At 33.6% G+C, this 24,476-nt stretch overlaps 3 protein-coding genes across 3 annotated transcripts in view; all 3 read left to right on the top strand.

Moving 5' to 3' along the window:
* The window catches only part of LOC127786488 (autophagy-related protein 9), a gene marked incomplete in the record, with an annotated part of 1,007,132 nt that overhangs the window by 433,598 nt on the left and 549,058 nt on the right, over positions 1–24,476 (top strand).
* On the top strand, positions 1,465–2,868 carry LOC127786549 (protein ELC-like). Its single transcript, XM_052314019.1, has one exon. It carries the CDS (start codon positions 1,660–1,662, stop codon positions 2,683–2,685), a length of 1,026 nt encoding a protein of 341 aa, XP_052169979.1. The 5' UTR covers positions 1,465–1,659; the 3' UTR covers positions 2,686–2,868.
* On the top strand, positions 5,148–21,996 carry LOC127786593 (uncharacterized). The gene is made up of 16 exons (XM_052314087.1): positions 5,148–5,593; positions 10,052–10,154; positions 10,488–10,557; positions 10,662–10,700; positions 10,790–10,907; positions 10,990–11,047; positions 12,003–12,084; positions 12,303–12,416; positions 12,723–12,782; positions 12,884–12,903; positions 12,983–13,048; positions 13,414–13,581; positions 14,338–14,595; positions 20,397–20,609; positions 20,755–21,026; positions 21,321–21,996. The coding sequence occupies exons 1-16, from the start codon at positions 5,505–5,507 to the stop codon at positions 21,448–21,450; spliced, it is 1,860 nt and encodes a 619-aa protein (XP_052170047.1). The 5' UTR covers positions 5,148–5,504; the 3' UTR covers positions 21,451–21,996.

Genomic DNA, 24,476 nt, shown 5'->3' with positions numbered 1-24,476 from the left:
TGGAAGTGGGATTGTCAGGGTGTCTATTCTAGGCGTTACCATAAGTGTGTTTTTTAAAATTTGTATCAATTCCACTTCCTATTTGGCCCAATGTTCTAACAGCTTAATTGTGCATCAATTTTGTTGATATGTTCCTTATTTTGTTAATTCATATCTTTTGCTTATATTTTTATAAAAAATATTATTTTGACATTTCTTTTCTAAATAAGAATTTTATTAAAAACAACTAAAAAATGTCTATAATTTTAAGTTAGAGCACACCCCATATCTCACAACAAAAGTCCAAACTAGAATATCTAAATAACTAATAAAAATATAAAATCCTTCTAACATGAAGAGAAATATGTATAACTATCAGAAAAAAATTTCGTCAGCCCCACTTTCTGAATCCATTTAAAAGAAATGTTCCTAAAAATCACTTAAAGTGTATAAGTATATTTATAACTCAAACCATTGTTATGAGAGTTATCAGTGGAGTAGACAATATTTTGGCATTTACTTGTAATATTTTTATATTATTATATTATATTTGTATCATGTCAATATAAATATATACAATATATTAAGAAAAGTTAATAAAAATATTACAAGTGAGTGTCTCAATAATATTTATAATTATCAAGAAAATCAAAATGTATACCTAACCTAGATATAGATATAGATTCATTGGTCAAATCCAAATTGGGTTTGTTAATTAACTTAAATGCAACTTATATGAAGGCAATAAAAAATTAATCACTTCTTATCCAGTGCTCTAATGATAAGAGCAAGGCATAGAAAAACCCATTTCAAGAACATCAAATAAAAGAATGCTTTAACCAATGGAAACGTATGAAAGAAACCATCTTCCTTTGCTTCAAAATCAGGCAATATATATGCTGAGAGATTACAATAAACAACGGAGAAAATATACAGTGGTTTCTTCATCCAGCAAATTAAAGTAGGATTTTATTTGTCTCGATCTCAACCCTTATTGATCAAGCATCCGATTAAACTTCTTGTTTCTCTGTTGGGTAACAGACAATAGAGCTTCTTCATCTCTTGGATTTGCATTCAATTCACTTGAGAGTAAAGGATCCTAATGATCAGACAAGACGAAAGTTCTTATTTAATAACTCCTACTTGTTATCTTTAACAGGCAACATTATATACTAATTAATTGTTTAAATATCAAATCATAATCCTGGTTTCCTTCACTGGAGAACAATTGTTTACTTTTCTTAATCTTCCAAGTCTTAGTCGTTCATTGAATCTACTTCTATTCAGCCATTTAATGTTAGCTAGCTTGCTCCACACTCCTGCTCATTGAATATACTCAATTAATTAAACGTTTGGGTATTACTTGGGAGAAAAGTTAATTATCAGGTATTAAACTAGTTTCCTGCCCGGCCGTAATTTGGACTGGTTTGGTTCTTTAATGGAGAAGTTTTCTGAAGGCTTCCAAGCAGCTAAGTGTTAGTGATCAATGTTATTATATATAATAAGCATTGACTTCAAGTCTTCAACCATCAAACCGACTTCAAGTCATCGTCAACCGCAAAACCACCCTTAATCTAATAGATTTGCAAAATCTGATTCTGATCATTTATTGATATATATGAGCATCGATCATTGATCAGTGATGATCACCACCACCTCTGTCTCAGCAGGTTTGTGTTAATGGCATCGAGATATTTGATCGAATTCATCGATGCAGCTCTCTTCTGCACCAGCCCTTTTGGCCTATCTTACACGGACCCTGACCAGAAATTGCTAGTTCGAGAACACCTTCTTTCCCTCTTCCAGGATTTCCCCTCTCTGATCTCTTCGTTCGACACCTTCATCCACAACGATGGCACCACGGTCAACCTCCTGAATGCTACCGGCGATCTCCAAATCTCTCCTTCCACTCCTGCAGTTCCAATCACCATTTGGCTGCATGAAAACTATCCTAAACTGGCACCCATCGTCTTCGTCTCATCAAACTCAACTTACCGAATCCAAAACGACCACCCTTTCGTCGATCCTTCCGGCGCCACGACATCTCCCTATCTCCAGAGCTGGTCTCATCCGAGGAGCAATCTTTCGGGCCTTGTCCACAACCTCATCAACCTCTTCTCCCTGATCCATCCTTTCTCCATTTCCTCTTATCCTTCTGTCTCATCTCATCCTTCTGTTTTCTCAAAAATGGAGGCTATGGACCGACTCTCGTACTATCTCCATAGCGACATGGCTGCCATGAAGGCTGCCATCGAGGAGGAGCTAGAGGGGCTGTCTTCCCTGCAGTCTGAAATGATCAAGAGGGTCGACATGGCTTCGAGCTTGGTCATGGCTCTCGAGCACGAAGAATCGAGCCTGAAGAGGAGGGTGATGCAGCTGAGAGAGCAGGCTGATGTGTTGACAAACTGGTTGAGAGTTAATGATCATCATCATCATCATCATCATCAAGTTAATGTGCTTGGAGATGATGATGAAATGGAGGATCCATTTGAAGTTGTTGATGAGAAGTCAAAGCTGGTTCTTGATTGCTTTGCTGCGGACTGTGCCCTGGAGGATGTGTTCTATGAACTGGACAAGGCAGTTGAGCAAGGGGCTGTTAGTTTTGAGATGTACATCAAGCAAGTAAGAGCCTTGGCCAGAGAGCAGTTTTTTCACAGGGTTAAGGCAGAAAATTTGAGAGGTGAGATGAAGTTCATTTCAATCTGATTTCCACTGAAATCTTTCCATCCTTCATTCATGTTTGCACTTATCTTTCCTTCTTCTTTTTACTTTGTTTCCACCCCCCCCCCCCCCGAATGGTTCATACCTGTGCGAATCTATCATGGTTGTAGCCATTCATATACAAAAGACTATAAATTCTACATCTTATAAGTTGTTTCCTTTTCACAAGTTAGTGCATCTTATAGCTATAAACCCATGTAACTTGACTTAAAGTAATAATAGCCTATAGATTCTATATCTTATAAGTTGTTTCCTGCGTTTCTTAAGATAATTAAAATAATTTTTGAATTAAAATATAGAATGATTAAGATAAATATGGAAGTATTATAAGATTTTTATCAAACTATTTGTTAATTTTTTAAAAATATATTAAAGTATATATGCGTCATTTTTTTTTATTTATAAGGTTCAAGATATGTTTATCTTAAGATAATGAGAGATAAATATATTTAAAAAATAATAAATAATAAGTCACGTAATTTTTTTTTTAATAATCGTCAGATAAATTTAACAAACACATTGAAAAAGATAAAATTATAAAATACTTTCTATATTTTATATTTTTTAATCTATATATCTTAGTTAACAAACACTACTTTAAAGTAAAATTTCAGCTAACTCCGACATTTTTGAAATAAATATATAAAAAATTATGTATAATTTCACAGTTTAAAATGTTTAAACCTCAGTTATTATAATAGAGGCAATTGTTTGTATTCTCTGGTCAACTTGAAGTGGTCTTATATAAATAATAAGTGTACTTCTGTTGACGAATATTGATAGAGATTGGGTAGACTTAATTCGTTTAGACTACTCCTATAGTAATGACAAAATAAATAATGTGATTGCTGAAGTCCAACCCAATTTAATTATTGGGCCTACATTTCTATTAAGCCCAATTCCGCAGGAACCCTAGAAAGTAGAAATTCAAATTCTTCCATTTAACTTATTTTTCTAAAAGTTAAGGGCTGGTTTCATTGTAATTTTTTTTTATTTTTGTTTTCAAATTTTATAAAAATAAAAATAAAAAGATAATTAAAAATAAAAACAAAATTATAGTCAAATGAACCTTAACTAATTAATTCATGTTTGAAGTAACTTAAATTATAAAAGGAGCTTATAGTCTATAAATTTTAAAAATTTATATAAAAATTTTATAATTTAAAGAATATATTTTGGTTTTTCACTTGCCAACAAAATCTTATTTTGAATTGTTTATAAATTGTCAACAAAACAGTTATGGGATATTAAAAAATAAGAGTGCAGATGGTTCACTGCACATATTCAAAAGTTTTGAATAATGTGAGATTGTGGGTTTGAATTTGTCTCCATGTGAGATTGCACAATCGTTTATATTTATCCAAAAAGTTAGGCTTTAGTTTATGACGAATTTATTCGTTTACCTAAAACTATAAACCAAGCGAACCATAAGTTTTAGGGAATGTGAGATAGGTTTGGATTAAAAGTTATCTGTAATCGAAAGATTTATTGAGTTTCTCATATTATAAAAAAAAAATTTATTAGATAAAAAGAAATTATTAAAATGTTGAAGAATTTATAAGTTTTTTTTTACTAAAAAATAAGTTAAATCTATTATTGTGACTAATTTAGGTCAAATTATGTTAAATAATTATAATCGCTAAGACTAATCATTTTCATTCAGATACATATATTTCAAAAGTTTATTATATCCTTTTTAAAGTTAATTTTAGTCTATTTTAAATTTTTTTGGTAAAACGTGTTAATATCTTTAATTACAATTTAATATAAAAATATTATGATAAATATATGATAAGTACATAACAAAAGACACAATAAGAATGAATAAAAAATATTACTTTTCAATCCAATTTATCGGTGCAAATAGAGTCATGTCGCACGTTATACATGTATGTCAAATTAAAGGCTAAATGGGATAAAACACTGATAGCATAATAATTTGGTTCGACAAATTAAATCGAATAGTAATATTGAATGAGAAACAATATCATAAAGAATAAAATTATAATCAATTTTATCTATTTATAAATATAAAAATCATGATTAGAAACATAGAAAAAGTCTCATTAGATGCGTGAATATAATTTAAAGTAAAACAACAAGATTTTTCATTTATCTTAAATAATTTGGACTATTTATAAAGAGATTTATATAATTTAAAAACATATTTATAGATCATTATATTATTTCTTGACTTGAATATGTCGTAAAAAGATATTGCTTTGTTTGAAAAGTTTTCATAATTTAAATGCTTATGTTCAAAAATATTATTAAGAGATATTTTTATATTGGGAGATGAGATGAGATGTTTGTGGAATATAATAAATTATAAAAAAATGTTTAAAATTATAAAAAAAATATCTATAAAAATAAGCGAATTGGTAATAGGTGTAATTATAATTATTATTATTTTTTTTTTATGTTTCAAACGACGGAAAAAGCTTTCGAGATTTAATTCCAGGAAAAATGGAAACGGCTTCCCTTTTCGTCTCTTTCCGGCGACGTCTCATCTGAGTTCTCACGTTCCTTCTCTATCTAAATTTCTTCATTCCTTTGAGAAAACCGTCGATTCAATCAGCTTTTCCAGAGCACAAAACCCACTCAGTTGGGCTTTCTTCACGATTCTTAACCTTCCCCTTGCCCATGGCTTGTTTTTGTTGAGATCCCCTTCTCTCCCCCCTCGCCCCTACGCCTTAAAAACCTTTGATCCAATCCTCGCTTCCAACGATTCCGTTATCTGTCATCGTTCAAGCGCCTCGAACCGTTTCACATTTGTGAGATAACGCTTTCGCCCGCGATCCACAATGAAGATTTCTTGTAGGGTCGTGGTCTCTTCGTTCTTTCTCTGCCTTCTCGCGTCTGGGTCGTTCTCAATTGACGATTTTCGTAAAGCGTAAGTGGTTTTCTGATAGCGGGATTGTGTGTGTCTTTTCAATTTTTAAGGCATTGTTCGGTTCGAAGTTGAGTTTGATTTGAAATCCGTGGTTTGGGTCGGTCCTGTTTCTTCGCGATCTTGACGATGGTTTCTGTGTTTTCTCGGGTACTTCCTGTTAGAAGCTGTGATGCTAAATGGTTTATTGTTGCTTGTCTCTCAGATTTGTGGTTTTATTTTGTTCCGTTAAGCAATAACGGTACGTTGTGTTTGCATGCAATTCAGTTTGGATTTAACTCCGTTAATGATTGGAAAACTCTGAACCGTCTTATCATCAACACTGAGCAATTACTAATCCAATTTATAGTATGGTACGGTGGTGATCCATGTTTTGTTCTTTTGTATATGAATGGGCAGTTATGGTTTGTCACACCCATATGATATTTTATTTCATCCCCAAAGATTAGGGTTAAATGTTCAACCTTCCTGCAGCTTTGACAGGTCGTTAACTACCAACTTGTCCAGCTACGTTGGATGCTCAGCCTAGGATGTTCATGTAGATAATTTTGTATGTAGGCGGAAGACAATGGGGAAAACAAGCAGTTGGCTCAGATCACACTTGGCTTAGTTTAATCTTTGGAAAACATGGTTGTCTTGTGAGAAGAACCCCTGAGCTTTAGAGACGCTCCAGCATCCCAGGAATACATGCATTTTAGACCCTGCATCATCTCTATCTATGGTCATATCCTCTGTAAGGCCATGATTGTAGTCCTGTAACTATAAGAATACAGTTCCAACTTCATTTTGTTGTTGTGCAGTTATGACACTGACCTAAGTTTGGATGAGGGTTAACAATGGGGAAGAACGAGAGGGTAAAAGCTACCTCGTTTTGGAGAGGAATATGTAAAGGAAGGGAAGGCCCCCTCCCCTCCCCTTGCATACCTCATTTTTTCTTACACCTCGATTTGGGATCTAGGAGGAGGAGGAGAATGAATGCATAATGATTTTTTTCCATTAATTTTACTATTTTATCCTTACTATTTTTGTTAAAATATAGTAATATCATTAGCCCAAATAAAATCCTATGATTACTTTTTTGTAATTTGGCGTGAAATATATGAGGTACAGATTGTGAAAAGACCCAAAAAATAATAAAAATAATAATTGCATATAATAATAGAATCCATAGAATCCAAACCCCATCTAAATTTGGGTTGTCGTCATTCATAATGAAATGAGTAAAAGTGGATGAGAAGAAGATTTTCTTTTCCAATTCAAAATAGGAAAGGAATTGCCATTTTTTTTTATTACTTTATCGTTCCTTTCTGTTTCATGCACTATTCAAACAAAGGAAGACTATATTGTGCTCCTTTATGTTATTTCTTTCCAAATAAGGTGTGCATAAGAACCATTATGTTACTTCCCTTTCCTTTCTGTTCCCTTTAGTTATGTATATTTCCTATTCTTAGCCCACCTAGAGTAACAACATTTACATTTTTCTTTTACCCTTCTGTTCATTTCCGTTATGTACCCTTCCTTTCCCTACCCCACCCTCTCCTCTCCCGAACAAAACATGAAGGTTATTGTGACCTCATACTAGAAGGGGAATAACAATGAGAACAGTCATATCTTTGGTTGGCCTACCGGTTCTGGTTGGCTTTGCACTGTACAATGTAGAATAACTGTGGAAGTCTTTCTTCATTTTTGGAGTGAGGTTTTCCATGAGATTGGCATTGATTTTATTTCAGAGCCTAAATTGGTTTCAATGATATTCAACAGTCAAACTGATGCACTAGAGATGTTAATTTCCCTTTGTTCTGGTCTAAACATATGAAGCATTAGTCACTGATTATATATTAACCAAGTGGAGCTAATTGTTAGGTTAAAGTGCAATTGTTTATTTACAGGCAGAGTTGAAGAACTTGGGAATGTGATTTCAAGGCCTGTAGAGTGGTGTTATTATTTGGCTAAATGGTTGGAAAAAGGAGGAGGAGTTGGAGAAGGGCTAATATTGTCAAGGTTAATAGGGAGGAGTTTTCAAGCTTATCTTATCTGCTCTAGGAAAGTGAACTCTAACTTGAGAATAATAGGTTTGCCTTTGTGAGGCAAAAAGAAAGATATAAATTCTGCAAATGTGATGAAAATTTTCTAAAATAAAAAAGCTTAAATCCTCTTAGACTAAGATCCATAAGAGCTAATGGTATATGGGCATTTAGAGTTGGGTAGACTTTGTTGTAATGGAACATTTTAGACCTAACTATTATATATGAGATCCAAGAACAAATAATAACTTATAAAGCGACTGTGTAACCCTTAAAGTTCATGTACAATAAACTACAATTAGAAAAACCCCCTAACTTACTGTAGCAGCCAGCGATCAAATAAGGCTTGTTTGGTATTGCTGTGCTTTTGAAGTATTTTAGAAAAACAGTGTTTGATAAAACACAACTTTACTTTTAGCCTTTGCTAGGAAACTTGGTGGGGTAGAGAATGGTATGGTACATAATGGAACAAAACAGAATAGTAAGGGAAGTAATGTAAAATTTGTTACCCTCCAATTGTTGTGAAGAATGAAATGTAAACGAGTGTAATATAACTTTACTTTGTTTGGATGGAGAATAAGAGGGGATAGAACGGTCAAAAAAGAAAATAAAGTTGCAATTATACTCCATTCGTTTTCAAAATAAATATCAAAAACTGTTATAGATGTCTAATCATTAAAATAATATATATAAATTAAAGTAATAATATATACAAAATACATGTGACCAGAATATACAAAATTAAACTCTCCACCCCTTCAATTTCATTATGAAACTCTCTCCCAAACAACAAAAACAATCTCCCTTCCCCTCCTGTCCCACTTTGTACTCCCGATCCAAACAAGGGCTGGGTTAAAGCACAACCATGTCTACTAAAAAAGCAAGTTAAGCTGTTTTTAAAGCAAAAATAACGAACCTCCTACTTTAAATGAAAGCATGACAACTTTTAGTAGGACTCGCTATTTTCAAAAGTAAATGTGCATATACTATGGGGAAGGATTATTTATTTTATTTAATGGTACTTCAAGTTTGTAGTTTTCAGTTTTGATTTTCATGTGGGACAGTGTTATTTGATAGTGTTTGTTAACTTAGGGTTCACTGAATTTGAATCTTTAGACGGAATTAAGGCCTCTCACAACTGCACACACTCACGGAATGATTTCTAATAGAAGAACAGAAAAACATAAACAATAGAATTTGAAAACAGAATTAGAGATGCAAACCAACAAGAACATCAGATTTTATCCTGGTTCAGATCATTCTTGGAACAATCCTACATCCAGCCTTAATACCTCCCACCGAGAGCAGTTTCTTTATTCAAAATGATCAGTACACACACTTACAGCGGTTCACCACACGAGTACAATCTTCCCTCACCCGAGATTACAAAAAACTACTCAATTCTAGTCTTTCCTTTCAATAGAACAGAAAGCACTGGTAGAATGAATCTCCCAAGCGCCTACCCCTTGCCCCTTATTTATAGAATAAGGCAGACTACCCAATACAAATTACCAGGTATAGACATAACAGTTTACCCCTCAACTTAACTAAAAATTACAGTTGATAAAATCGTCTATCTATATAAAAGACGCTTGAGACTTTGACTGCTTCCAACCGAATTCTAACATCTACCTGAGGCAAACATTAACAGTGTTTCAAGTTTTTTTTTGTTATCACATTTTGTTTTTGTTGAGTTCTTTTTTATTTAAAATGAAATGAAAGAGATAAAATATTTTATAGAATGTTTTACATTTTGATGTAAAGTATGAAAGACTCCAAAAATATTTTAGGTATATAATCTTTTACATTTTGGTATAAAATATTTTTTTGGTTAAAAAATATTTTTTGTCAAAACAAATAGGGACTTAGTTTACAATATTGTTAAAATGCTTATTTAATATAATAGTGTCTTGTTTTAGTCATTTTGGATATCTACAACACAACAATAAAATGTTAACAAACACTTATCACTTGTTTTTAATATTAAGAAGCACATCATGTTCAGTTGTCAAACGCGTCTTTTGTGAACGCTGGATTCACAGTGCAACTAGCAAGACAATAGAGCTGAACATAATACAACAACTACAGAATGACATAATTAACGATACCAAACAGGTCCAAAGAAATATAGGATTTGTCCAAAACGATACCAAAGTATTGGCTCCTCTAACCACTGCTGACTAACACTTGCCATATCTATTTTGCAAGCCTTTTTTTCCCCCTAAATGTCAGTCATTGAAGTTCATTCTGTGTAAGCTTATTTATTACTGCTATTGTTCATTCCTTTTCATCACAAGTTTAATTTTCCTCACCTGTCACTATAAGATTATTTTCTTCATGAAACGTTTCTCATGAACCATTATGTCGCCTCAGAGATATGCTGCCTTATGATCATCATATGTTGTGCCCTTGTTTACCCTGGTGTTTTCTCTTAAAGGTTTCCTATTGTAGAACCTGATCCTGGCCATACAAAACTTCGCATTGCAAGGGAAGGATTGGAGGCAATCGAAAAAATAAAAAATCCCATTGCTGCTGTTGCTGTAAGCTTGAGATTGACTTCCCTGAACATTTGTTACTTCAAATTCTGCTGAGTGACTCTTATCAACATATATAATGTATGGTTAAAAAGATATCTGTAGGATTCAGAACTGTCAGAATTTACTTATTTTCAACTGATGCCTTATGTTAATATATTAGTGTTTTGGATTACAGGAAGTCATTTCATTCATTAACACTGACTATTTTTTTACATCCATTAGTTTATATTAACTCATCTTTGACCAGAGCTTTTTATCCTTACAGGTTTTGATTTATCCAAACTCCTATCCTGTTCTCATTCTATTTTAACACCCTTTTTATGAATACTTTATTAGGTGATTGGTCCATACCGCTCTGGAAAATCTTTTCTGCTTAACCAACTTCTCTCACTTTCTTGTTATGAAGGTGCAACCTATGCTACTTTTAGTTTAAAATTAATAGCCACTAATGAATTGACATTATTTAATTTCTTCTTGTGGATGGTTATTAGACTTTCATGTATTTTACAGGATTTGGTGTTGGCCACATGCGTGACACAAAAACAAAAGGTATATGCATTTTCAGCATAATTTGCTGAATCTAAGCAAACTATTCTTTTCACAGGTTTTATCTTACAGGTTTATGTAATTACTTACAGGGATTTGGGTATGGGGTACACCTTTGGAATTGGATATAAATGGAGTAAAAACTTCTGTTTTCTACCTTGATACTGAGGGATTTGAAAGTGTTGGGAAGTCAAATGTATACGATGACCGGTATTGTCAGAGTTTCTATTTGGTTTTAATCAGGCTGATAGCTTTTTATATCTTGATCTTTATTCCAGTAACTGTTTTGCAGGATTTTTGCTTTGGCAACAGTATTGAGTTCTGTCCTTATATATAACCTGCCTGAGACGGTTCGTAACTGTCTTTGTTGCTTCTCTCTCTCTCTCTCTCTCTCTCTCTGGAGCATGATGATATGGGCTGTAAAATCTTGTGGAAATTTAACGTAGTAAACAAAGTCCGATACTTTGGAAAACAACCTAAAGGATGTTACGGTTGAACTGAGATTTTTGTGGAACTTAAGGATAGGAGCACTTTTTGAATGAAACCCCTTTATTCAAATAAATGTAACACTAAATCTTCTTGCAGATGAAAATCCTCCAAAAACTGAATAGAGGAAAGAAAGTAAAAAGATAATCTTCCCTAGTCCACAATAAAGGAAATGAGAATGGTTTCCTTTAAAAAGTTCAAAGAATACTTCCACTCCCTCCATAAGCATCTTGTCACACACTGGGGACTAGTCTGTCAAATACTATTCAATCTGTGATCTGGGTACCCCTTCCCCAAGACAGGAGTAAAACTATTATCAACATTGGCATCATCCATTAGATACTAAGAATGGAAGAGTAAAGCTCCTTATCTCCTTATTCACTGTGCAGTGGAGTAGCAGATGACTAAGAAAATCACACTTTTTTTTTTACATATGTTGTATCATATTCTGTAAGAACCTTTTGATTTTACTACAATTATGGAGCAGGCATTGTTCCTTATCACCAATTCCATAAATTGACCTTTAAAGAGATCCATGGAGTGGACTTTCTCTAACATTGAATACTTGCATTCAAGTAGTTCGTAATCAGAAAGTTTAGATGTTTCCATTGGTGTCCCAGTGACCATCGGAAGCTAATGAATGACTCACACCTGGTAGTCACTGCACAACTTTGTGTTGTTTTTTACGTTGTTTTTTCCTTGGATGAGACATTCATACCCTTGTTTTTCAAATGGGATCCTCGATGTCTAATTATGCTTGGATGCAAACCAGCAGTCAGTGATGTCTGAAGCGGTTTACCTTTTGTCTTGTTATTTTAGATCCGTGAGGCTGACATATCTCGGTTATCATTTGCTGTTGAGCTTGCTGAAGAATTCTATGGGAGGTTTGTTATTCTTACATGCTACCTTATGATTTTTCATGAATTGGCCTCAATGGTCCATATTATTAATGTTGTTTAATATTTTTTTCCCCATTTTTAACCTCCCACTTTATGCCAAATACTAACTGTTTCATGGTTTTGTCTGTGTTTATTATGTGCAAATAGGGTGAAGGTAATGTTCTTACCACTCCGTTCATTATTTTTTCTCAATTATTTTAACAAAAAATGAAAAGAAAAGGCAACTACTTTTCTAAAGCAAAATCTCCATTTTTTTACTGGATACTTTTTCAGGGCCAAGATGTTGCCTTTGAACCTGCTAAGCTGTTGTGGCTTATCCAGCGTGACTTTTTACGTAAGTTCAACTATACCTTCTGGGAAATCATTCCTCAGAATAGTAGCTTGTGACAATATCTGTGAACGATAATAGATACAACTTTTATGTATTATCTTCAAGATTACCTCTTCTCCCATGTTCATTTTATGTACTTGGTTCATGTGCCCCCTTTTGTCTGGTTTTCCCTTCAACTTATTGAAGAGTGTCATAATTCAAATTTGATGTGTCAGATACATTAGGCAAAGTGCCCCTCTTTTCATAGCACCTATGTGCTAATGTATTGCAACCCAAATGTAATTAATGTTTTTTTTGGCATTCTTACAGAAGGTAAATCTGTGAAGGAAATGGTTGATGAAGCTCTTCGACATGTTCCTAATTCTGATGGTTAGTTTTTTCCTGCACTATATCTATAAGAAATATCATTTCAATTTATGGCAATATGATACAGATCAAAGATTGATTATAGGTGCTTATTATACCTGCAGGGGACAAAAATATTGATCAGGTATTTTCTCTGTCATTTATTCATAGCACAGATGATATGCCAAATTAATATCTACAATTTCTCGTGGGTAATAAATCAGGTTAATCAGATCAGGGACTCTTTGGCTATCATGGGGGATAACAGCACAGCATTTAGCTTGCCACAAGTATGTGTTTTTCCTAATTCTTAGTGACTTCCCTTTTCTCATTTTTTACTCTGGTAGTAGTTAGCTAGGCACTGTCTGAGACTAGGCAATGAAGAGTCTCACCTATCTAGACGAGAAAAAGAAAGAAGTAATTGCTTATTTATGATAAATAAACTCAAAAAAGCATTACATGTAAAATATGCATTGGACATAGGGTTTTTAACACAAATATATGTGAAGCATGTTCACAGAGGAAGAATTTTGCATTTGCTTCATTAGAAGCTACATAGAGGTTACCAATTTTGCAGTTGTTATTGTTGTTGTATTCATGCTTTTAATGGAATTGGATTGAGATTATTTGGTTTATCATTTTAACTTGGAAACAGCCTCATCTCCAAAGGACAAAGCTTTGTGACATGAAAGATGGTGAGCTCGACCCAGCTTATGTTACAAAGAGAGAGCAATTGAAGGAACTTGTTTCTTCTGTGATCCGCCCGAAGATTGTGCAGGGCAAACCTTTGAATGGGAAGGAGTTTGTATCATTTTTGGAGCAGGTTACCTTCTGTGATCCCGAAATATTTAGAATTTGTGACTATTTAAGTTATTTCAAGAATCAAAGAATTTATGAAGACGTTCATTATGTTACGTCAATTTTGCTAGGATTACAATTAACAGTGAGCATTGGGCTAGCAGCTCTCCACTCTCCTCTCCAGAAGTCATCTTTTAGTCAATTTCAGTTTGTGTCTCTCTATGGTCCTATTCTCTCTCAGTTCCTCTCCTTATCCCTTAGTACTGCTGCCTTCCAACACTAAGATTATAGAGAGACTCTTCTGGTGGGTAGTCATTAACCGGCATTATTTGCAAGCTTTGCCCAGTTCAAATTTGAACATAAAGCACAAGAGAGTACACAAGGGTGCCTTCTATCTTTCTTTTCAAGCAAAGAGAGTACACGAGGGTGAACTGTAAAACTATTTTTAGTTTTTGAGAATGAATTGGTTAAATAAGCCAAGCAACCATTTTCAAAAAAACAGCCAGCATAATGTTGCATGCATATTTTTGTTGGCCCTATAGTTTTATATTAGTAGCACTTTATCTTTATTTTTGTAAGAGGTGAAAAATAAAAAATAAAATAAAATGAGATGACCAAGAGTACCTCAACAGCTGGGCATTCAATCACGCTGCTGTCATTTTTTATATCTTGAATTTCACAACTTCCTACTCCCAAGGTGAACTACCTAGACAAAGTCGTAAGATTTTTTTTCCCACTTATCTTGCCTCGTCTCTATTCAACTAGGTAATTGTTATTTCAGATTCTTGAAGCCCTGAATAAGGGAGAGATTCCGTCAACTGGCTCTCTTGTGGATGTCTTCAACAAGGGTATTCTGGAGCGTTGTGTGAAACTATACAGTGATGGGATGGCTACATTGAAAATACCTGTCCCAGAGCAATCTCTGCAAAAGTTGCATGAAGAATTTAGAGAAGAAGCAATGAAAGTATTTGATGAGCAACATTTTGGTCGGCACCATGCAAAGAGATCAATTGAACAACTGGATGAAGAAATTGAGAAGGTATAAAATCAAACTTAAATACCTTGTGCTAAAGTTGTTAAAATAGGCCTTTGGAAAACTCAAAATTTCTTTAAATTGAGTATCTTTTTGGTATCCCTAATGAGTGTGGGTCTTTCAAGTAGAAGAGATTAGTCTGGTTAGGTTCCTCTCAATTTGAGTGGAGTTCTGGAGTTGTATATGACTCTTGCAGCTTTTATAGTAGATCTCTCGATTGTGCATTTCATATTTCTTTTGGCAATATGTTATTCTTTAGACCTTTGGAATATCTATCAAACAATAATATTCAAGGTGGCCTTATAAGTGGTGGGGGCAGCATCATATTCATGTTCACAGATCCAATAGGAGATCTATCAAATAGGAAGATTGTTACTTTCTCAGCCTTTACTAGTTTTTCTTTCCTGTCTTATTTATCAGTTTCTTTGAATATTTGTCTAGATTGTGAGTTGCAGTTAGGTTTTTCTTTTTCACATTGGTAATGCTCAAGGGATGTCCTTGTGCATTGGCACGTCCTTTGAGCATTATATAGTCTCTTGAATTTAAATTTCTAAGTGTTGCAGATATTATTGAACTGGCTATCATTGTTTTTTTTTTTGGCCTTTTGGGTTTCTGTATTGTTTATCAGTTTCTTGGGTTGATTATCTAGATGGTGTTTTCTAGTACCCTGTCCTTGTATGTGAGTCGTCTGCTATTGGCACTTGTAGTCAGGTTCTCATTACTATTAATTAATTATACTATTAGTTACATTAAAAGCTCCAAGGCAGTATATAAGTGATGCAGCATAGGAGGAAGAATCAGCAAAACCAAGAGCAAAAATTGTGCGAAAACAGTGTAAGATCAAATCTGGAACAAATATATGAAATTAGGGTTTAAGAAAACTTCAAAAGTTGAATTAGAATGAAAAGGGCTACCAACAAAAGTCTGTCAAAAGACTATCACATAGGAATCCTAGTCCTTGATCAAAAGGAATCCATCTAATCTTAGGAATCTACCTGGGTTGAAAAGAAACTTGGCTCCAATGAGAAAACTTGGATGTGTAGATCATACATGCTAGGATCAATTTTCTGTAATTCTTTTTCACATCTCAAAGTGCTTTCTGTTGGAGCTTTGCCCAACCACTTTACAAGGAATTGACAGTAAGCATTGCCTCATTGAGATGGAGCTTCTTTAATGTTAAGCACTTCTTCAATAACTTCTCTTGGTTTCTTCGGCAATTGATTGCCTCTTCCACATCCTCTAGCATGTCCAACCATGGCTCAAAACTGAAAGTCCTAACACAACTATAGGATGTATTCCCTTTGCTATTGTTATGTTCATGACTCGAATTCTTCTAGTACATTTTTGTAACCCATATTTTCTGGAGATCTGTGATGTTATGGGTTATAACCGTTTTTAGTTTTTTTTTTTATTCATTCATTATGGGGCTTAGACCCAATAAGGTATTTCCTAGGGTTTTCTCTTTAGTCTTTTACTTAAGAGACTTTTTTTTGGTATTCTCTTGGCTTGTTTTTAGAATTGGTGTGCCACCAGAACTGCCAGTTTTGTTTCATCCCTAATACTCTATTTCGTTGAATAACAAGTGCCTCCAATTTTTGTCCATCTTCTGATCTTTCTCTTCTCCTTTATCACATCTCCTTGTTTATCATATTCTGCATTTGCTCTAACAGATACCACTTTGATGCAGTATGGGAGGAAGAGTCAGAAAAGCAAGAGCAAAAATTATGCGAAAACAGTTTCAGATTAAATCTGGAAGGAAGATATGAAATTAGGGTGCAATAAAACCTCAAAAGTTGAATTAGAATAAAAAGGGCTGCCAACAAAGTCTCTTAAAAGACTATTTATACTAGGTTATAGCTGTACTAAATCCTAATCCTTGATCACATGGGAATCCTACTCCTTGATCCCAAGGAATCCATCTAGTCTTAGGAATCTAACAACAACAACAACAATATATCCAGTCTTTATTCCACTATGTGGGGTCGGCTCATGAATTCTAGACTTCCATGTATTTCTGTCTAGTCTTAGGAATCTATCTTTCTTTAAAAGTCACATGCTAGTCACATAACCACTTACTAAAGTTAATAATTAAAAAAAATTAAAACCTAATAACTCAAATACTAAGCATAATTAAAGAAATAAAAATAAAATAAATGCATTAATAGCAAACAAACTGTTCCTGCATCAATCTCCTTTGGTTAAGAAGAAACTCTGCCCCGACAAGAAAACTTGGATGCATTGATAATAAATGTGAGGATCAATTTTCTGCAATTCTTCTTCAGATATCCAAATGCTTTCTGTTGGAGGCTTGCCCAATCACTTTACAAGAAATTGACGATAAGGATTTCCTTTTCGAGAATGAGCCTCTTTCATGTCAAGCACTTCTTCAATAACTTCCCTTGGTTTCTTTGGCAATTGATTGCCGCTTCCACGTTCTCTAGCATGTCCAACCATGGCTCAAAACTGAAAATCCTAACACAAATATAGGTATTTTCCCTCTGATACCACTTTGATGCAGTATAGGAGGAAGAATCAGGAAAAACAAGAGCAAAAATTGTGTGAAAACAGTTTCAGATCAAATCTGGAATGAGGCTATGAATTAGGGTGTCATAAAACCGCAAAAGTTGAATTAAAATAAAAAGGGCTGCCAAATAAGTCTCTTAAAAGACTATTTATACTAGGTTACAGCTGTACTAAATCCTAATCCTTGATCACATAGAAATCCTAGTCCTTGATCACAAGGAATCCATCTAGTCTTAGGAATCTTTCTTTAAAAGTCACATGTTAGTCACATAACTACTTACTAAAGCTAATAAATAAAAAGTATTAAAAACTAATAACTTAAATACTAAGCATAATTAAACAAATAAAAATAAAATAAAAACACTAAAAACAAACAAATCGCTCCTGCATCAATCTCCTTGGGTCAAGGAGAAACTTGCCTCTAACGACAAAACTTGGTTGTATTGATCATAAATGCTATGATCAACTTTCTGCAATTTTCTGTTGGAGGTTCGCCCAACCATGTTACAAGAAATTGACAATAAAGATTGCCTTGTCAAGAAAGAGCCTTTCATGTCAAGAATTTCTTCAATAACTTCTCTTGGTTTATTCGGCAATTGATTGCCTCTTCCACATCCTCTAGCACGTCCAACCATGGCTCAAAACTGAAATCCTAACACAACCATAGGATCCCTTCCCTCTGATTCCACTTTGATGTGGTATGGGAGGAAGAGTCAGCAAAGACAAGAGCCAAAATTATACGAAATCAGTGTAATACCAAATGTGGAATGAATATATGAAATTAAGGTTTAAGAAAACCTCAAAATGGCTGGCAAGAAAGTCTTTTAAAAGACTATTTATTCTAGGTTACAGATATAATAAATCCTAATCCTTGATCACATAGGAATCCATCTAATCTTAGGAATTCATCTTTTTTAGAAGTCTCATGCTGGTCACATGACTACTTATTAAAGCTAATAAATAAAAAGAAGTATTTAAAAGCCTATTAACTCAAATGCTAAGCATGACTAAACAAATAGAAATAAAATAAAACACTAATAACAGAAAATACTGCTCCTGCATCAATAAGTTGTGGTTGCGCAACATTTTGTCACATGCCAAGGGTAGCTATTGTAATTTTGGTTTTTATTTTCTATTAGGGCTATTTGTCCTGTAGCTAGAAGCAGTTAGGATTTGGGGTACACTGCACATGGGTGCTTGTGCATGGCTGGAGGCTATATATTAAGCTACAGCTGTAGGATGGAGGATATTGAGTAATGAATTGATATTCTGGTGTCCCCTTCTCCCAAATATTCTTCATCTTCTTGCTGTTTCTCTCCCTCCAAATTCTTCTCTTAATCTCCCCAATTCCCTCTCATAACCTAGATCAACCCTAGGGTGTGACACCTTGTTCATCAGAATCTTGTACTTCACCATGTCAAAAGATCCCTATTTGATGCTTCATGTCCATACACAAGACTCTTGTTTATACAACATATCAAGCCTTAGTTCCAGTATGTGTGTTTGGGAACATGAGTTTTAGCTCTCCAATCATTTCATTTCTTTCTATGATATTATTTTCTGTAAGGGCATTATTTCTCAGATCTGCCTAGAAGTCCTATCAATATTTGCTTGGTCTTCTTGAACCTCATTTGCATAATACTTATTCTATTCCATTCACTCTTCTCATAGGAGCCTCTATTGGTCTCCTTCTCACATGATCGAACAATTTTAATCATTTATCATGCATCTTATCTTAAATAAGAGAGCCACTCCTACATTATTATAGATAAACTTATTTCAAATTTCATCTTTTCTCATAAGGTTGTTCATCATTCTTTATCATCCTAATCTCTGTTTTGCTCATATTTTGCAGATGTTGATATTTTGTTACCCAACATTCTGTGTTATACATCAAAACTAGTCTTATAATTGTCTTGTAAAATATTTGGAAGATTTATTCAAGATATTTGAACAGATCTTTTCTTGGTATAACTTGATATTCAAGTTTTACCTCAATATCACCCACACTTGTTTTTACTAATCTTACATTCCATATATTTGGTTTTCAATTTGCTTAACCTAAAACCTCTAGTTTCTAAAGTGGTTCTCTCATCCCAAGCATGGTATCTATGTCCTCTTTTGTCTCATCCACCAACAGAGTGTCATCTTCAAATAGCAGTCAACACCTAGTCTCCTTGGCCTTGCTATGTGTAATGAATTACTGAATTCACCCATTACCTTGATTCCCCTATAGTTTACATAACTTTGAGCATCTCTTTTATTCTTGTAAATAGGCACTGAAATCCTTTGCCTCTGCTTGTTAGATGTCCTTTTTGATTTAAGGATCACATTAAATAATTTCATTAACCAAAAGATGCCATCTTTGCCCCTGCATTGCCTTGCTTCTTTTCGGGATATTGTTCGGTCCAATTGTTTTACTATTCTTCATCTTTTTCAATGTTTGCTTTATTTTGTTTGAACATATACATCTATGGAATATCTAATCCTATCTTCTTCAAAGTTACTAAGATGCCCCTAAATAATACTTGTTTCTTCACATTCATTGAATAACTTAGCAAAATACTCCTATAATCTCTCCTTGATATTTGCTAGTACTTTTTGATTTTTGTCTTTTTTGCATTTCACTTAGCTCCTTTGTTTTTCTTTCTCCTACTTTTACTAATTCATAGAAATATCTTTCCCATCTTTAATATCAAGTTGTTGGTATAAATTTTCAATAAATTTGACTTTGTTTCACTAACTTTTTTTTTTTTTTCCTTCTTTCTTGGCCAAACCATACCTGTTTAGGCTTTTTTCATTGCAGCATTTATGGTAAAGTCTTGTAGCATACTCTCTTAGTTTCCACCAGAACTCTTTTTGACTTAGGGTTTTTCCTTTGGAAGCTTCTAGTACCATTCTTGTATTTCAAATAGCAATAGTCATTTCAATTCACATTTGGTTTGCCTCTCATTCTACAATGCAATCTATTCGGCTGGACACTTTTTCTTTGAAAATAATTTGTTTTTCACCTTTTGAAAACCCAGCATCTGATTCTTGGGCTTCATTTTGTTTCAATTTTTCTCCTCCATATTTTGACCTGAATGCCAATGACCAGAAGTTTATGTCGAGTGTTCAGGCATTCTCCCAATACAACTCCGTATTTTGTCTCGTAAGAAAGCAGTCTATTTGGGTAGTTGAAGACACTCCTGTTTATGTCTTTCTATAATCACTCTTTCTCACTATTTATTGTTGGCGGTTGTTTGGTATCTTAACCACTCTTTTCATTTGGAAATTCTCTGCAGGTGTATAAGAACTTTGTTATGGTAAATGAATATCAATCTTCAAGGTTGTGTGAAGCACAGTTCATCAAATGCGAGGATAAAATGGATCAGCTTCAAGTGCTTAGACTTCCTTCCATGGCAAAATTTAATGCAGGTTTCCTCCAATGCAACCAAAGCTTTGAGAAGGAGTGTGTTGGACCTTCTAAAAACAGTTATAAGCAGCGAATGACAAAGGTCAGTTGTCTTACATTATAGGACAGGTCATTTTTGTATTGCATAATTTAACCTTATAATTTTCTTATCAATTGTATTTTCTTTTTTGTTTAGTTCATATTCTCTTAAATTATGATCTGTGTGCACGTACCCTGTGAATCTGCAGATGCTGGGAAAGTCAAGATCTCTATTTATTAAGGAATACAATCACAGGCTATTTAATTGGTTGGTGGCCTTCTCCCTTGCCATGGTGGTGGTGGGTCGCTTCATCATAAAGTTTATTTTGATTGAGATCGGGGCATGGATACTTTTTATCTTCTTAGAGACATACACAAGGATGTTCTGGTCGGCAGAGTCTCTTTACTACAGCTCAGTTTGGCATTTTATTGTGGGAGCCTGGGAAACACTTGTTTACAGCCCTATCCTTGATTTAGACAGGTACAATTACAGCATATCTCCTCAAACTTGTTGAAATTACAGCATATCTCCTCAAACTTGTTGAATTTCAGAATACCTTAATACCTTTGCACCCCGTTTAACTCAGTAGGGAGTCTTCCTCGTGGGATTGCAGTTTTCTCTAGTTTATTGTTCTAATTAGCTTAGCTGCATTAGAAACACATTTAGGGGGAGAGTATTAGAAATGAATTGAAATTTAGAATTCATGTAGACGGTCTCCAATGTGCTCCACTGATTCTTCAATTTCATTTGCATGCAACTTCCTTGTTGACGCAGGTGGGCTGTTCCCTTTGGTGTCGTTATGGCATTGTTCGTGCTCTACTGGCGGTGTTATGGGAGGAGGAAACATGGTGTGCGTTGGCTTTTACCGGTGTACAACAATCACAAAGATCGAAGATCAGACTAATAAAGGAATAGTAACTATGCTCTAAGCATCTGTCCTTTGTCGTCATCTTCATCGATACTGTGGTGAGCTTTTCGATTTTACAAGTAAAGCCTGCCAGGTTACCGGGTTTTTGGTTCCCAAATAGCAACGAAACTCGACACCCAGAAGAGGCAAAGGACAAGATAAGGACTGACGGATCATGCTGCAGCTGCATCTGTGGCAATTATCTCCATGATTTGCATTACCCTTGTATACATTTGATATTTGATATGTTGTACATCACCTGAAACGTGTTTTAATTTTCAATGGTGCAGTCTCTTGTTGGGCTGGTTGATTCAGCACTTCAAATGGCTACTGGCATTTGTTTTAGCAGGAAAGCAATTTTGCTTCTGCTTAGTCATGGTGGTGGCATCATGTAAAATCCAAAATACCATGAACAGAATTTGAATGTTTCAATCTCATATGTCATAGGATTTGATTTTTTTTTTTTTTTTTTTACTAAGCTTTCAAATGTAAATGTAACTTCAGCTCGTGTAAGTAATCGAATTACATATATTCTTTCTGTTAGGATCTGGAGAACAATCACGTGAAACTATGTGCCTGTTGTAACATTGTTCTATGTATGAAGCGAAGCACTTAGAATTTACTGTTAATTTCAATAATTTATCCAATGCAACACATGAGATACGTTATTGTACTGCTAGTGTTCTTTTAACCAAAAAAAAAAAAAAAAAAAAGAGAAGATAAAGCACTTTTTTGTAGTCATCATCCATGCGTACAAGCAATAAAATGGCTTTTACGTTTCAAAAGATTGAGGATACGTTTAAAAATAAAAATTTATAAGATAAAAATTTTCTATTCAAACGTAACCTTAAATTTTTTGAAATGTGAAGATTGTATATATTTCAACCTTCAAAGCCAATCATCTTGAATTTAGATTACATTCACATTTCTACATTATTACTAAATATAAGAGGGTCCAATCCGTGGGTATCAAAATTAAAATTGGTAAAAATTTTGAACTGAAAACTGAAAACGTTATATTTATTGTTAATACAGCAGTACTATTGCTGCTAATACTTAATGTAATACTATTGTATTTACAGCAATATTTACAATTTTAAATACAACTTGTATGGCTATATACAACAAGCAACATTATATATATAGAGAGAGGAAGAAATTTATTCAATTTTTGATCAAAAATTAGAATCGGACCAATTTTTCAAAATTTTCAAGCCAAAGACTGAACCAAATTTACTCAAGTCTTTGAACAAAATTGATTTAGTTTGATCCGATCTAATTTTTCAATTTGAGCTAGACTTTAAATGCTCGTAACTAAATACCATGAATATACAATTCTCACTTAATATTAGATTGTGAAAAAGTAATTGAGTATATATAATTAGAGTAATAATTATTATTTATTTAAAAAAAAATTAAAAATACAAAATTTTGTCATCTCACATGTTCTTTCTTGTTCATTACCTCTTTTGAACCCATTTTTTAAGGAAGATTTGCGATTTCAAATTTTAAGATCAAAAAAGAAAAAAAAAAAACTAAACACTTTAGCCAAAGAGTTATTTGAATAGAAGAAAAATCATAAAATTTTACCCACAAATCTTGAAAACTTCAAAGTTTAGGACTTAAAAAAACAATTGCTCTCACACATAAAATAGATCATAGATGGAAGAGAACTTGTTTCCTAAACCCTAAGCTCTGACACTTTCAAGATTTATGAATAAACTATGATAATCTTTCTTCTATTAGAATAACTCTCTTGATAATGTATTTAGCTTCTTCTTTTTTTCCTCTTTTCTTGATACCCACCCTTCCCCTCCCTTCACTTCCATTGTGAAACTGGCTTTCAAACAAAGGGAAAGAGTCCCCCCACCCATCCTAATAAGGGGTTAGGGTTTAGGAAACAAATACTAACACATAAATGAGATTGTAGATTGATGACCTCCAATCCTTTGTTTGTAGGGAGGGGAAACTCTTTCCCTTGTTTGGAGTGAGCTGCACAATGGAGGGGGAGAGTATCGGGAAGGACAAATGACACCCTCCCCAACCCTATTTTTTCTTATTTTCTTTTTTCTTATTTTTCCTTATTTTTTTTCTATTTTTCCCTATATTTTTGACATACAACATACCAAAACTTTATCCCAATCATGTGAGATTTACTACATAAATTCTAACTCATCAATCATTTCTATCTATAATAATATCTTTTGTAAAGCACTTATAACTAATATAATACCTAACTGTTTTCAATTACATTTTTTTTTTGAGTCTCTCTCTCTATCTATTTTGTTGAATACTTGTTCCATTCTATTCCTTCTCCTAGAAGGGCCTCCATTGATTTTTTTTTTTTTTTTCATATAACCAAATCATCTTAAAAAAAATCTATAGCAAATATAAATATAAAGATTTGTATGTAGTATTTATTAAAGTGAAAAAAAAAAAAAAAACTATGATAGTTCCCAAATAAGTCTTGTGGAAGGGATTAGAGATTAAGGAATTTGGATTGCTCATATACAAATTATTAAGGATATTATTAAGCAAAAACTTGTGTTAGGATTTATGGAAGAGATAAATGAGACCTTTCAATTAAAATTGCATTACATAAAGAATCTGCATTTGAATCTTTGCCCTTGTTTTTGACAGATTTACAAAGCACATTCAAAAATAAATACCTTATTGTATGTTATTTACATACGAAATTGCCTTAGTAGATGAAATTAAAAAAAGTGTGAAAGATAAACTTGAATTATAAAGAAACACTTTAAAATACAAATATTTATTGTGAAATGTGTTATTATAAGATTCGAAGATCAAGTGATCCCCCCCCTCTCCTCTCCCCCCAACACACATGCACACACAACCGAACAAAGTAAGAAATGTCAATTTCAATTCGTGAATCAAATGTTCAAAAAGAATGGGAGAAGCTATGGAGGATGCTACTCATAAAATAACGGTATGGTGGATAAAATGGAGAAAGATATCTAACATTTTATACAATCATAAACTTAAAGCAAAAACTAAAGTTT

Source organism: Diospyros lotus, chromosome 12, assembly GCF_014633365.1.
Source record: "Diospyros lotus cultivar Yz01 chromosome 12, ASM1463336v1, whole genome shotgun sequence".
Lineage (NCBI taxonomy): Eukaryota > Viridiplantae > Streptophyta > Magnoliopsida > Ericales > Ebenaceae > Diospyros > Diospyros lotus.
This window is presented reverse-complemented; position numbering and strand designations above follow the sequence as displayed.

What these genes read in the sequence shown, in the direction of transcription:
- LOC127786593 (XM_052314087.1), top strand. Translation starts at nt 5,505, where the DNA reads ATGAAGATTTCTTGTAGGGTCGTGGTCTCTTCGTTCTTTCTCTGCCTT. An exon ending in ATCCCATTGCTGCTGTTGCT is followed by an intron (nt 10,155 to 10,487) that starts GTAAGCTTGAGA and finishes ATACTTTATTAG; the next exon opens with GTGATTGGTCCATACCGCTC. An exon ending in GAGGTTTGTTATTCTTACAT is followed by an intron (nt 12,085 to 12,302) that starts GCTACCTTATGA and finishes TGAAAAGAAAAG; the next exon opens with GCAACTACTTTTCTAAAGCA.
- LOC127786549 (XM_052314019.1), top strand. Translation starts at nt 1,660, where the DNA reads ATGGCATCGAGATATTTGATCGAATTCATCGATGCAGCTCTCTTCTGC.